The 12,587-nt window shown below is 39.5% G+C and overlaps 1 protein-coding gene across 10 annotated transcripts in view; it reads right to left on the reverse strand.

Annotated features, from left to right (window-relative positions):
• Window positions 1-2,343: 2,343 nt before the first annotated feature.
• The window catches only part of NREP (neuronal regeneration related protein), a 34,566-nt gene continuing 24,322 nt past the window's right edge, over window positions 2,344-12,587 (reverse strand). For 6 of the 10 annotated variants that reach the window (XR_001888637.1, XR_001888636.1, XM_017889289.1 and 3 more), the window contains 2 exons: window positions 10,333-10,410; window positions 2,344-4,083 (listed from right to left, as the gene is read on the reverse strand). Coding sequence is in view for 8 of the 10 variants with exons in the window: in XM_017889289.1 (XP_017744778.1) it covers window positions 3,958-4,083; window positions 10,333-10,410 (204 nt within the window). In the remaining 2 variants the exon portion in view is untranslated. Of the gene's footprint in view, window positions 4,084-10,332; window positions 10,411-12,009; window positions 12,102-12,587 lie in introns of all 10 variants that reach the window. The other 4 variants (XM_017889287.1, XM_017889284.1, XM_017889283.1 and 1 more) reach the window with 1 other exon arrangement.

The following is a 12,587-nucleotide window of genomic DNA, read 5'->3' on the forward strand; positions in this document are numbered from 1 at the left end:
CAGTACCATCCTCCCCAAACCAGAAGATTAGTGTTGCTAACTGCCATACCAACAGAGGCAAGCAGATGATATAAATCAATCAAGCAGACAGGATATAAGAAAAGAGGTGATGAGAGTTTGATAAAAGAGAGGACGTGCCTCATCCACAGGTGGAGGCAGCTATTCACCTCTAATCCCACTGTTGCTATATTTTCCACTTTTCTACCTGGATTTTCATGTAAAATCACCTGATTTGTAAATGTAGGCAATTAAATCAACATTGTTATACAACACATTGCAAAACAAATCTCCAGGTTATGTCAGCTCAATGGCTGTTAGCCGTCTCCTCCCAAAGGCAACGTGGTCATATGTTTGCCTCTGGTGAGAGAACAAAGCAGTCTTGAATCAAAGTTTGGGTCTTCTGAAGTGAGCCCAGCTATCTCTCCAGTTCTTATAACCCTTCACAAAACATTGCTGGATCCTCACACGAGTTTTTCAAGTTTAAAGTGCAGAGTCAATTATTACTTTAAGCTTTATGGAGGCTGAGGAATTGTCATCAGCTAACCCCACAATCCATAGAGTTGGATGGAACTTTAAACATCATTTATTCCAGCTCCCCTGTTTTTACAGCTTCTCATAACATTCTCTCAACATTAGTAGTGGGTCTAATCGAACATGGATTAACCAGTGGAGGCTATGCAATCCCAGTATTATAGTTCCTGGATGCTGTCCTCATATGCTGCTTCCAAGGACCGTAAAAAATTTTCAATAGAAAGAAGTAGCTGTGATACTAGTTTCAGCCCTTCTTACTTCCAGACTCTGACCTATAATTACCCTGAGCTCTTCAACTTCAGATCATGTGCTAATTTAAAAACATGTCCATAAATTCTTTGGTATTCCTCCTTTCAGGAGGTAGAAACTAATTTCCTTCATCCTTGAGTGTGGGCAATACTTAGCGACTTGCTTCTAATGAACAGAATATGACAGATGATGGTGACTTCTGAGAATAGGTCATAGCATTTTAGTTTGCTCTCAGCTTTCTCTTGAATTACTTGCTCTTCAGGAAGCCATAAGTTATGCGGACACTCAAGCAGCACTAGGGAGAAGCTCATGAGTAGAAAAACTGAGGCATCCTTCAAACAGCCATGGACTAACCTGTATTGGGAGCAGATTCTCCAGCCCCATGTAAGTCTTCAGATGATTTTTTTTTTTTTAATAAAAAAATTTTTTAAAAAGGTAATTAAATTGAAAGGAGAACTTCCCTTATATCCAGAGGTTAATACTCAAAATGGTGGTGGTATGTCATTTTTAAGAATTTTCCTTCAGAATGAACAAATTCTAACGATTTGGTAAGCAGCTAGAATTTGGTTCTGCCCTAAGGCTCCTTTCTCTTAATAAAAGTTGAGGGTAAATAGGAAACTTAACCAAAATCTGAGAGGTGCATTAATTTCAAATTAAGCTCAGTAACCCCCAAATGTAAAAGTCCTTCCTGACATAACACACATATTAAGACCCAAGATTTCTCAGAGAGAATCTGATGCCCACTCTCCAGAGGCTGAGCTCCCACTGCAGGGGAAATGTTCCCTTTGGCTGTTTTTTCTCTCTCTGCTTTTATCTCAGAGGTCTGTTCCTTAGTCTCTGTTGAGGTGAAACTCCAATGTCATCTGAACCCAACCAGCCAAATAAGCAACTTGTGTACAAGCCAAGTTAAAAAGTTTCACTCCCAGAATGGATGAGGAGAAACCAGAAGACATTTCTCATGCACAGAGAGTACATGAATCCCCTGAACTGCCAGGTTTCAGGGTCACATGAGACCTCTAGAAGGCTCTGCTCACCATCACCTTACCATCTGCTAGGTTCCAGGTATCTGGGTACACATGAATTAAGTCTTAATGACTTTAAATTCTGTCTCAAATTTGTACCCTCTTACAAGTTTAAGCTTTTTGTCTGAGGAAAAGTGCAAATAGTCCATGAAGAAGTGAGGTCAGATCTCTTTTGGCAGGGATAAAGAATACCACAGAGTGGGTCTTAATGGCAAGGCGTGAGAAAGAGTAAGTTCTGAAGTGTATGGGAATGCCTTGGAAGGGAGAAAAAGTGTAGAAATAAAAGGATCTTGGTCTAATTCTCCTTTGTGTCCAGAGGCAGCTCTGCAAATACCATCTTAATGAGCCACTGCCTAGCCCCTAATCTCATAAAATCCTCAAAAGGGAAAACGCATGAAAGGCAGAGCTGATTCTCTCTCTTTCGATATTTGCCCTTGGGTTTGCTGGCCTGACTTCTGGGGCCCTGGGAACACACGAATTAGCGAGAACCAGAGAAGGCATTCAAAACTAGGCCTCTTCAATGATGAGCCAAATCAGACAGTTACTTTACAGCTTGCATATTTATTGAACAAATACTACTAAAATAGCTAAAATACATTGGGTACTTGTCATGAGTGCATCAGTAAAGATCACATTGTTACAAAAGCCTGCATTTTCAGCAGTACACAACTGCAACTCTACATAAATGCCACAGATGCAGAATACTGTTTTCTTGCTCTATTTACACAGCTGATATACCTATTCTAACGAAGGAGGGAGAGGAGGAATGCACAAGAAACTCAGGCCAATGGGGGAGCAAGAAGAAAACGAAGAAGTGCAGTGCATGCGTCATCGGTGTTTTAACAGTCAGAAGCGAAACAGTTCAGAACAAGGCCTGCCCTGTCAAAAGAAGAGCTAAAAGACAGTTATATAAAAATTAAGGTGGGCTTTCAGACTGGCTAACACAACAACATTCCATGAGTAGATGGTATTTTATTTTTGTTTATCCATTTCGTTGGGAGCAAGGACAAAAATGTAAATCTACACCTTGCTTATCGAAATTGGCAAAAAAAGTGCGCTGCCTTTTAAAAAAGCATTATGATTTTGTAAAGACATTGTTTTCCAATTTAATATTTGGAAAAGGTGTCATTTTCATATTCCTACTCAGATGCCAGTGTTTTGGGTTTTCTTCAGGGTGAGTTTATTTAAAAAGGTTTTGCTCTTTTTTTCCACAAGTATCCTTTCAAACAGAAAGAACCCAAAGAGACACCTCAAAATGCCTGTAAAATTATTGCTTTTCTTTCTCTAAGTCAGGCAGGCGAGGCTACGGAAAGGAAGAGATTTGGTAAGTAAATTACAGTTTTGTGATTGCTCCCGCTACCGTGACTGCATGTCCGTGAGTGCCAGTCAACGAGACAATCGTCTCTCACACTCTGGTAGCATTCGCTCAACCTACAACACTGAGGAAGAAAGCCACACTGAAGACACAAGGAATACAAGTCAATCCAGTCTAGAGAACAACATTCAGGGAAACAGAGTACCAACACCTTCTTAGAACATGGAAATAAAAAATAACTCCATCAGAGCTACCTCGCCAAGGAGCATGTTGAAAGTCCAAAATAGCACCATTCATCAGTGTCTCAGGTCCTGTGGCAGCATCTCGGTCACTTACCACAAGGAAACAATGAGTTTCAAACTACTTCTATACATCAAAAGAGTACATGGATAAAATATAGAGATATACAGACAATTGATGAACATAAACTACTAGGTTTGTTACATCTAAATGAAAAAAAAAGGGGGGACTCTCAGCCTCTGCAAGAAGCAGTCGGGAGCTGTGTGAGTGAAAAGGCAGGAGTGGACCGGTTGTGTGAGCGCGGTGGGAGTTTGAGTTGTGGAAGACATTGTTGTAGCGAACCAGGCCTGAAGGCCCACCTGTAAGGGTTGTAAACGTGGATTCACAGTGTGAAATTCTGAGCGTTTTCACTTGAGTCAGAATGATTAAAAACTGGTTTGATGATACCTATTTGTCCACTGTAAATTCTCTAAAGCAAGGCTCAGAGTCCCATAGTTTCTTCTTATACTTGATGATTTACACAGAAAAAAATCCCATATATGATACCATGACCTCATCAATACCCATACACCATATGTAATACAAATGGAGGTGTTACGATTAAAAAAAGTGGAGGTAACTGATTCTTGGGGAGCGGAGTTCACTGCTGCCCAGTGGAGTCAGGGAGGCAGCGTTTGTCTCATCGTTCTTCTTGCGGTTCACTTCCTTTGGGACAGGAAGTCTTCCCTGCAAAGCAGGCAGACCCACACACAGACACACACACATAAAAGACAAAATTAGTCATGCTTCTGAAACCATTTTTTAAAATTTTGCTTTTCCTGCCCAGCCCACATTTTACCCTTGAACTCTTGCTGTTTTGCAAAACAGAGTTTACATATTAAACACAGTTCACCTGAATGTAAATATTAGGTCTGTGAGGAAATAAAGTAATTAAACACTAGCCACCTTTGCTTCAGTAGAATGAAGTGCTTCTGTCATGGTGGTGCCAGCCATGTGTGAGGCAGCATTCCCCAGTGTCAGGTTTCTTGGGACAGTTTCTAGTATCAGATGGGGCCCAACCTTAGACTGGGTGATAGATACTCACAGGAGGGTCAGTCAATAATTGGAAAAAAAAAAAAAAAGTCCAGAGGGTGTGATGAAGAAGAGTAATAGTCTATTTTCGAATATGTAATAAAAATATTTAAAAACTTATCCAATTTGCATAAATCTTATCTATATGTATGGCTTATTCTACATGCAATTGGTACATGCCAGAAGTGGGTACCAAAGATGGGAAGTGTCTGGGAGAGAAATAATGTGAGGGTGCCCAGACAGCGGATGTAGGAGAGAGGGGGCTAGTGGGAAACCAAGGCCAGAACTGACTGGGGCTATTCTAAGTCTCTCCTCACAATCCTGATGAGTAAGGTTGTTGTGTTTCTGACTAGAATAACTCAATCTCAGTGTGACTGCTGATCCGCCGCCATGTGGCTTCCCGGATACACTGCTGCAGCGCCAACAGTGGAGAGGAGCTCTCCATCACAATCAGACAGCAGAAGCACAGCACAGTGAAGCCCACCTGCCCACATGATGCATAATAAAGGTATTAATTTACAACAGATGGATTTTATGCCCATACAGGTATGAACATAGTGAAGATTTGATGATAGTCTCTCTTTTAGCTGAACTCTGGAGTTTTAATTACTCACATTTTCTTGGAAAAAAATATCCTTTGTGGTTTTAAAAGATGTGTGGGTTTTCTTTTTTGTTTTTGTTTTTTGCTCAAGTCACATGTTCTAACAAGTCAGTTTTAATAAGCCAATTTGACTAGATGTAAAGTACTTGGATTAAAGTGATCATCTTACTTTGTGACCTATAAATTAACACATCTAAATTTCTTTTTAAGAATTCAGAAGCCAGTAACTTCCAAACAACTTGAAATTGAATAAATATTTTCAGCAGCCCAGGGGTGAACTAAATGCAACAGATAATTCAACTTTAAAAAGTCTTACTTACTGTATAATTTTCCGTATTTAAACATCTGGTATGCCTCAATTTTTTGCTTAAAAGTCTCAGACTCTGAGAGCATACAACAGTTTTTTGGACATATATAACCATTATGTACTTTAATACTCCAATCTTAGGTTGTGATTTTAGAGGTTGTTTTGGTATCATTAAATACCAATGAGACCAAACCAGAAAATTAAATAAAAATATAATTCACCATTCACACACCATTAAGAGTCTAGATTCAATTTCCAAAAGCATAATATTGGGTAGTTACTTGCATTTCTGAAAATAATTTCAATCTTGGAATCTTGGTACACAATCCCAAATTTAACAACAACAACAACAAAAAAAGGAAATCCACTGTAATACCAGTGTCTTTAAAATTATGCTGCCAGCCCAACGCCATCTCACCCCACAGCCAACCAGTTACCATGGTTCAGGATAGGACAAACTTAGGTTTTGGACAAATGAAGAGTTCAATGGCTGTTAATTGTCACAGGCAAGAAAAGGAAAACCAAAAGTTGATAAATGTTAACTCAACAATTATACTCTTTACACAGCTTGCCTTAAAACTGCTCCTGTTCAGACTTACTCTGTTCAAAAGTGAATATACAGAACGTTAGTATATCTCTCTATTTAAATCTTAGTCTCAGTACTAATCTTCTACCTCCATGAAACATACACAACAAAACAAAAGGAAGAGCAAAGGATTTGGGAAGAGGCACCTCCAGAAAAAAAGAAAGTGAAGATTATTTCAGTTTTGAATTTACCATTTTTACTATTTTTTCTGTTTCAAGGTGCCAGATAATATATATTTCTTTGTTCACTTTTATGCTCTGAGTGCCTACTATGGCTGGAGTACTCTATTCGATTTTAAGCTTAGAGATTGAAACAGAAACAAAACAGTCCCTGCCCATCTCACCCTTCATTAACTTGCTGTGTGGAAGACAGGCATACAGACTGGACCCTGATGAGGCAATGGTAGTAGGGCCCACAGGGAGGTGTGCTACTGCAGCAACCTGAGGGCCCAGAGCCCAACATGCCCATGGGGAGAGGTGCTCCTGAGGAGACAGAGTTCTGTGCATCCTCCCTATGGAGTCCTGGATTTACTAGATTTCAACCCTCTTCCCCAACTGATTTCAATCCACACACCCTCCCACTATTTAAAAAATAATAATAATAGGCTTTCTGCCCCACTAAAGGAATTTTAGGCTTCTGCAACAAATGGAGGAGGCACTTTGAAGATGGGACACAAAGAAGTCTTCTTTCTCCAGATCCAGAAGTCAGGCCTTATAAGAATTTAAGCCAAAAAAAAGTCCATCCATGGAAAAAACAGTTGTTCTATCATCCAGCACATATTTGTGCCAACAGAACTGAGGGACTTGAGTAATTCAAGAGGCTAGGGGTTGGGGGGCAGATGTGTCCAGTGGCTCCCACAGCCCCGCTGTCCTGGAAGTCATGCCAGTTAATGTGCCTCGGGGTGGATCAGCCCTCCCGACAGATGACTACTAGGAAATTAATCCCCAGTTAATAATGTGCTTTGGACCAAGTAAGTCAAGATTATTTTCCTACAATTATGCAAAGATATGCTTTTCCAGAAGGGAACTTCTGGAAAAGAATAAATACACTATGCTTAAAATATTATTCACATATTTAGAGAAGAAAGAACTGAAAATAGCAGAAGACCTGAATACCATGATCCACTGTGCCCACCCCTGGGAGCATGTCTTTGTGTAGGACAAGACCTAGCACACCAGGGCTGGCTATCTAAGAGTAGGGGAGGCACCACTGAGCTTATCAAGGAATGTGCCTAGTCTTGCCCCTCTGGTTTATGTCACCAGTATCAAAGAGAGGACCTTTGGATGCTTGAATGAGGCAAGAATTAATGCGAAGGCTATACTTTGCTTTGTTTTCACATCTTGCCCTCAGCTGCCTTAAGAAAATTATGCCCTGATCTGGCACAGTGATGAATGTCTACGGTTATACTGCTGCTGCCGCTGGTGTGCTGTTGGTGAGGTGGTGGGGTGTGGGTGTGTTTTAAGGAAAGCGCTACTATTTTAGCTCTCTTCCACTCCAGCTCTACAAATCAGTGCAAGTCTAGTTCAGGCAGGGCCAAACCATTTTGTTCACCTACTTTTCTGCCAGTGATTTCAACCTTGACCTTCAAAATGCTCTGCAAGATTAAAAGTGATTTAAGATTGTTTTCTTTCAGTGCAAACTGCCAGTTGATACAACCTCTTCAGTTTCTGCCTGCCAGTATAAGATAGGGAATTGTTGAGACTATTGAGTGTAAATAAAATAATTTCTTAAACATTGAAATACCAGTAATAGCTGGGGAGGCCTCACCATTAGTCAATTATTACACTTATGAAACTTTCAAATAGAAATGTTATTTTCAGTGGATTCTGTTTTCTTTATTAACTGCAAAATCAGTAAGTCATTAAAAGTACACTCTTCCTGCTTGAGGTCAAATAAGTATTTACCCTAAGAGGCAAAGTTCAGTATCTACAGTAAAACTGGTAAGTAGTTGTTATTTGTTTCAGAAATTATGCTAAAATCTAAAATATAAATTTTACAAATTTTGAGGCAGAGAACTGCCATACCTAAGATGTCAGAACAATGAAGCCATGTTTATAAAAAATGGTTTTAGGCTTAAAATTAGAAGAAAGACATGTAANGATAATATATATTTCTTTGTTCACTTTTATGCTCTGAGTGCCTACTATGGCTGGAGTACTCTATTCGATTTTAAGCTTAGAGATTGAAACAGAAACAAAAACAGTCCCTGCCCATCTCACCCTTCATTAACTTGCTGTGTGGAAGACAGGCATACAGACTGGACCCTGATGAGGCAATGGTAGTAGGGCCCACAGGGAGGTGTGCTACTGCAGCAACCTGAGGGCCCAGAGCCCAACATGCCCATGGGGAGAGGTGCTCCTGAGGAGACAGAGTTCTGTGCATCCTCCCTATGGAGTCCTGGATTTACTAGATTTCAACCCTCTTCCCCCAACTGATTTCAATCCACACACCCTCCCACTATTTAAAAAATAATAATAATAGGCTTTCTGCCCCCACTAAAGGAATTTTAGGCTTCTGCAACAAATGGAGGAGGCACTTTGAAGATGGGACACAAAGAAGTCTTCTTTCTCCAGATCCAGAAGTCAGGCCTTATAAGAATTTAAGCCAAAAAAAAGTCCATCCATGGAAAAAACAGTTGTTCTATCATCCAGCACATATTTGTGCCAACAGAACTGAGGGACTTGAGTAATTCAAGAGGCTAGGGGTTGGGGGGCAGATGTGTCCAGTGGCTCCCACAGCCCCGCTGTCCTGGAAGTCATGCCAGTTAATGTGCCTCGGGGTGGATCAGCCCTCCCGACAGATGACTACTAGGAAATTAATCCCCAGTTAATAATGTGCTTTGGACCAAGTAAGTCAAGATTATTTTTCCTACAATTATGCAAAGATATGCTTTTCCAGAAGGGAACTTCTGGAAAAAGAATAAATACACTATGCTTAAAATATTATTCACATATTTAGAGAAGAAAGAACTGAAAATAGCAGAAGACCTGAATACCATGATCCACTGTGCCCACCCCTGGGAGCATGTCTTTGTGTAGGACAAGACCTAGCACACCAGGGCTGGCTATCTAAGAGTAGGGGGAGGCACCACTGAGCTTATCAAGGAATGTGCCTAGTCTTGCCCCTCTGGTTTATGTCACCAGTATCAAAGAGAGGACCTTTGGATGCTTGAATGAGGCAAGAATTAATGCGAAGGCTATACTTTGCTTTGTTTTCACATCTTGCCCTCAGCTGCCTTAAGAAAATTATGCCCTGATCTGGCACAGTGATGAATGTCTACGGTTATACTGCTGCTGCCGCTGGTGTGCTGTTGGTGAGGTGGTGGGGTGTGGGTGTGTTTTAAGGAAAGCGCTACTATTTTAGCTCTCTTCCACTCCAGCTCTACAAATCAGTGCAAGTCTAGTTCAGGCAGGGCCAAACCATTTTGTTCACCTACTTTTCTGCCAGTGATTTCAACCTTGACCTTCAAAAATGCTCTGCAAGATTAAAAGTGATTTAAGATTGTTTTCTTTCAGTGCAAACTGCCAGTTGATACAACCTCTTCAGTTTCTGCCTGCCAGTATAAGATAGGGAATTGTTGAGACTATTGAGTGTAAATAAAATAATTTCTTAAACATTGAAATACCAGTAATAGCTGGGGGAGGCCTCACCATTAGTCAATTATTACACTTATGAAACTTTCAAATAGAAATGTTATTTTCAGTGGATTCTGTTTTTCTTTATTAACTGCAAAATCAGTAAGTCATTAAAAAGTACACTCTTCCTGCTTGAGGTCAAATAAGTATTTACCCTAAGAGGCAAAGTTCAGTATCTACAGTAAAAACTGGTAAGTAGTTGTTATTTGTTTCAGAAATTATGCTAAAATCTAAAATATAAATTTTACAAATTTTGAGGCAGAGAACTGCCATACCTAAGATGTCAGAACAATGAAGCCATGTTTATAAAAAATGGTTTTTAGGCTTAAAAATTAGAAGAAAGACATGTAACAGTTTTTTGGTCTTCCCTTTTGCTTCATGGATAATCTTATCAGACCTTCAGACTTCATTAGCAGGCAATTATGTCATCATCTTACACTTTTAAGAAATCTTTTAGTTTGATCATTGTATTTGAGTTTGTCTAACCAGGAATGGAACAGATTTAAAACCTGTAAATTGTACATTTGATAAACTAATTCCATGTTTTAAATGAAAATTTTTTATTTATGAAGAAAGGAAGATAATGTGAACTTTAAGTCAGAGGACTTTATGATATTTTTTAAAAGTACATTATTTCCAAGGTCATCATAGTATCAGGTTGATGGATTCTTATAGCAGCCTATAATGGGTATTAAAATGAAAAGGCTCTGATATTTTAAAACAATTGTTTCAATATTGAAAATAGTGTTAACAAAATGGCATCTAGGGATCTTACCTTAGGAAGCCTTCCCTCCATGTTCTTGTTTGGAAATGGTTCTTGACTGACCCAGACAAAGAGTTCTGGGCAATAAACCTACAGAGACACAAAAGCATACACATTCAGATTAAAAACAGGATCCACTCTGAAACTACATGGGATAACCTTAATGAGCTCAATTCTCCTCAATGGTCACTTATTCCCAACTGCAACTTAGAGCACTGGGGAAACCATTAACTCTTTCAAACTCTTAGTGTGCTTCTGAACACACACTGCACTCAGGAGCGTTTCAGCTCAATGTCTGCCAAGATTAAGTCCAATAAATCAGAGATATCAATCAATGTTATTTTTAGCAGGCAAAGTAGCAGCTTAATGGTATGTCTGGCTGAGTGCACTAAGTCACCAGGGAGGTCTAACTTTCAAAGGATTCTATGATAAGTATCCTTGCAAAACTCCATCAAACACTGTTAAGGGTTATTCTGATCATTTATTAGAAGGCCAAAGATTATGAACAAAATAAAAGAGGAAAGAAAGCAGCAGCCCAGATTCTCTCCAAGTCCATGTGGCCAGTGACAACACATTCTGCCCAGCTGCCTGAAACAGCCAAGTGTCTGAGGGAGGGGCGGGAGATAGGTGTCATCACCATGAATGATTCAGAGAATACTAGTTGATGAATTTGGTGGTGGGAGGGGGTGGAGCGAGGGAGTGGAACTGAGTAACTCTTCTTTAAATATACAAAGGATGATTAGCATAAGGTTGCGGACCAGCTGTTCTCCATCTTCAGTAATGACAGGAGGGGGGAAAGGACTTAAAATTACAACTAAGATTTGGGTCAGCTCTAAGGAAGAACTCAGCATAAGAATTGTTAAATTACTAAAAGAAATTAGAGAAAAACTGTGAAATCTTCTTTAAAAAATTTAGAAACAGAATCCAGCAACCATCTTTCAGAGCTAATTCACATTTAATATAGTCCTGATTGAAAGCAGAGTGAAATTAGGTAAGATTCCCTCCAGATCTGATTCTCCACATTCTTCAATAAATAAGCTTCACATTTAATAAACAACAATTAAGAGTCACACCTCATTAACAGATTAACAAACAGACTTAGATGTCTGTTTAGATTTTGGTTTTGGAAGCCAAATTGAGCCCTAATTGAGGTAACCTAATCATTGAGTTGACTGTAATACTTGGTATACTCCAATCAATCCATTTTGTCAGGACATCTAGGGTAGGAAATATGTTCACTCTTCGGAATAATTGAACAGTAACTATCTTTGATCTACACCAGTGACATTTAGAGCACATCCTAGCTTACAAAGCAATTTTGCATACATTACTTAATTTGTCCTGATGATAAGCCTATAATATTGGTCTTATCATTAAACAAATGAAGACACTGAAACTCAAAAAGGTCAACGACTTGCCCAAAGTCACATAGGCAGTGTAGGGTAGGACTGAAACTCACACTAGGTTTCCAGATTCTAAACTTCAGTTCCTTCCACTATCCTGCTGCCCTCACATTATCCCAGAATGCAAATCGCCTGCCACCACTCCCTCAAAATTACACCAGTCCACAGCCACCACCCACGTTTGGGTCTTCAAGAGAGCTCATTCTGCAAGAGCTGGAACTATTTTCTTTTTGGACTGGGTCTAGTTTTCTGAGCCATGTGGTTCCCCCCACCCCAACCACCTTACTTTTCCACATATTTCCTCTCCTCTGCCCAGCTCCTTCAGAAAGTATTCCACCATCTGCCTTGTTTGGGACAAGCAGCCACTTCTGACATTTCCTTTATCCAGGAATGGGTGAAGAAAACAAAAAATAATCTCAAATACACAAGCTTTTTTCAAGACTTAAAACCAAGTCACAGCACACAAAAGCCCAGTTTCGGCTTAACTTGAGGGGACCCTAAGTTTGAATCTACTGTTAAATTCACTTCATATAAATGGATATAAAGTGATTACATTTCTATATTGCCACTTTAAAAATCATATTTTAAGTACAGTCTTAAAATATTAGTGAGAAATTAAGTTACATTGGAAACCAAAAATGTTGATAAAATACATGTAAAACTTTGTAGGCATAGGAAGCAATGAAAAGCAAGGTCAGGTAAGTATTGTCATTCCTGTGTTCTTGTGCTTTTCTGGGATATTCCATTTTAACGAAATGACACTGCTTTAACATTTAACTTCTAAGCATCAATACCAAAAGCACCCAAGTCTGATTTGTAGGGGAAAAATAGCTTGCCTTTCCGAAATTATTACACCTATTTTAA

Source organism: Rhinopithecus bieti, unplaced genomic scaffold (assembly GCF_001698545.2).
Source record: "Rhinopithecus bieti isolate Rb0 unplaced genomic scaffold, ASM169854v2 scaffold_18418, whole genome shotgun sequence".
NCBI lineage: Eukaryota > Metazoa > Chordata > Mammalia > Primates > Cercopithecidae > Rhinopithecus > Rhinopithecus bieti.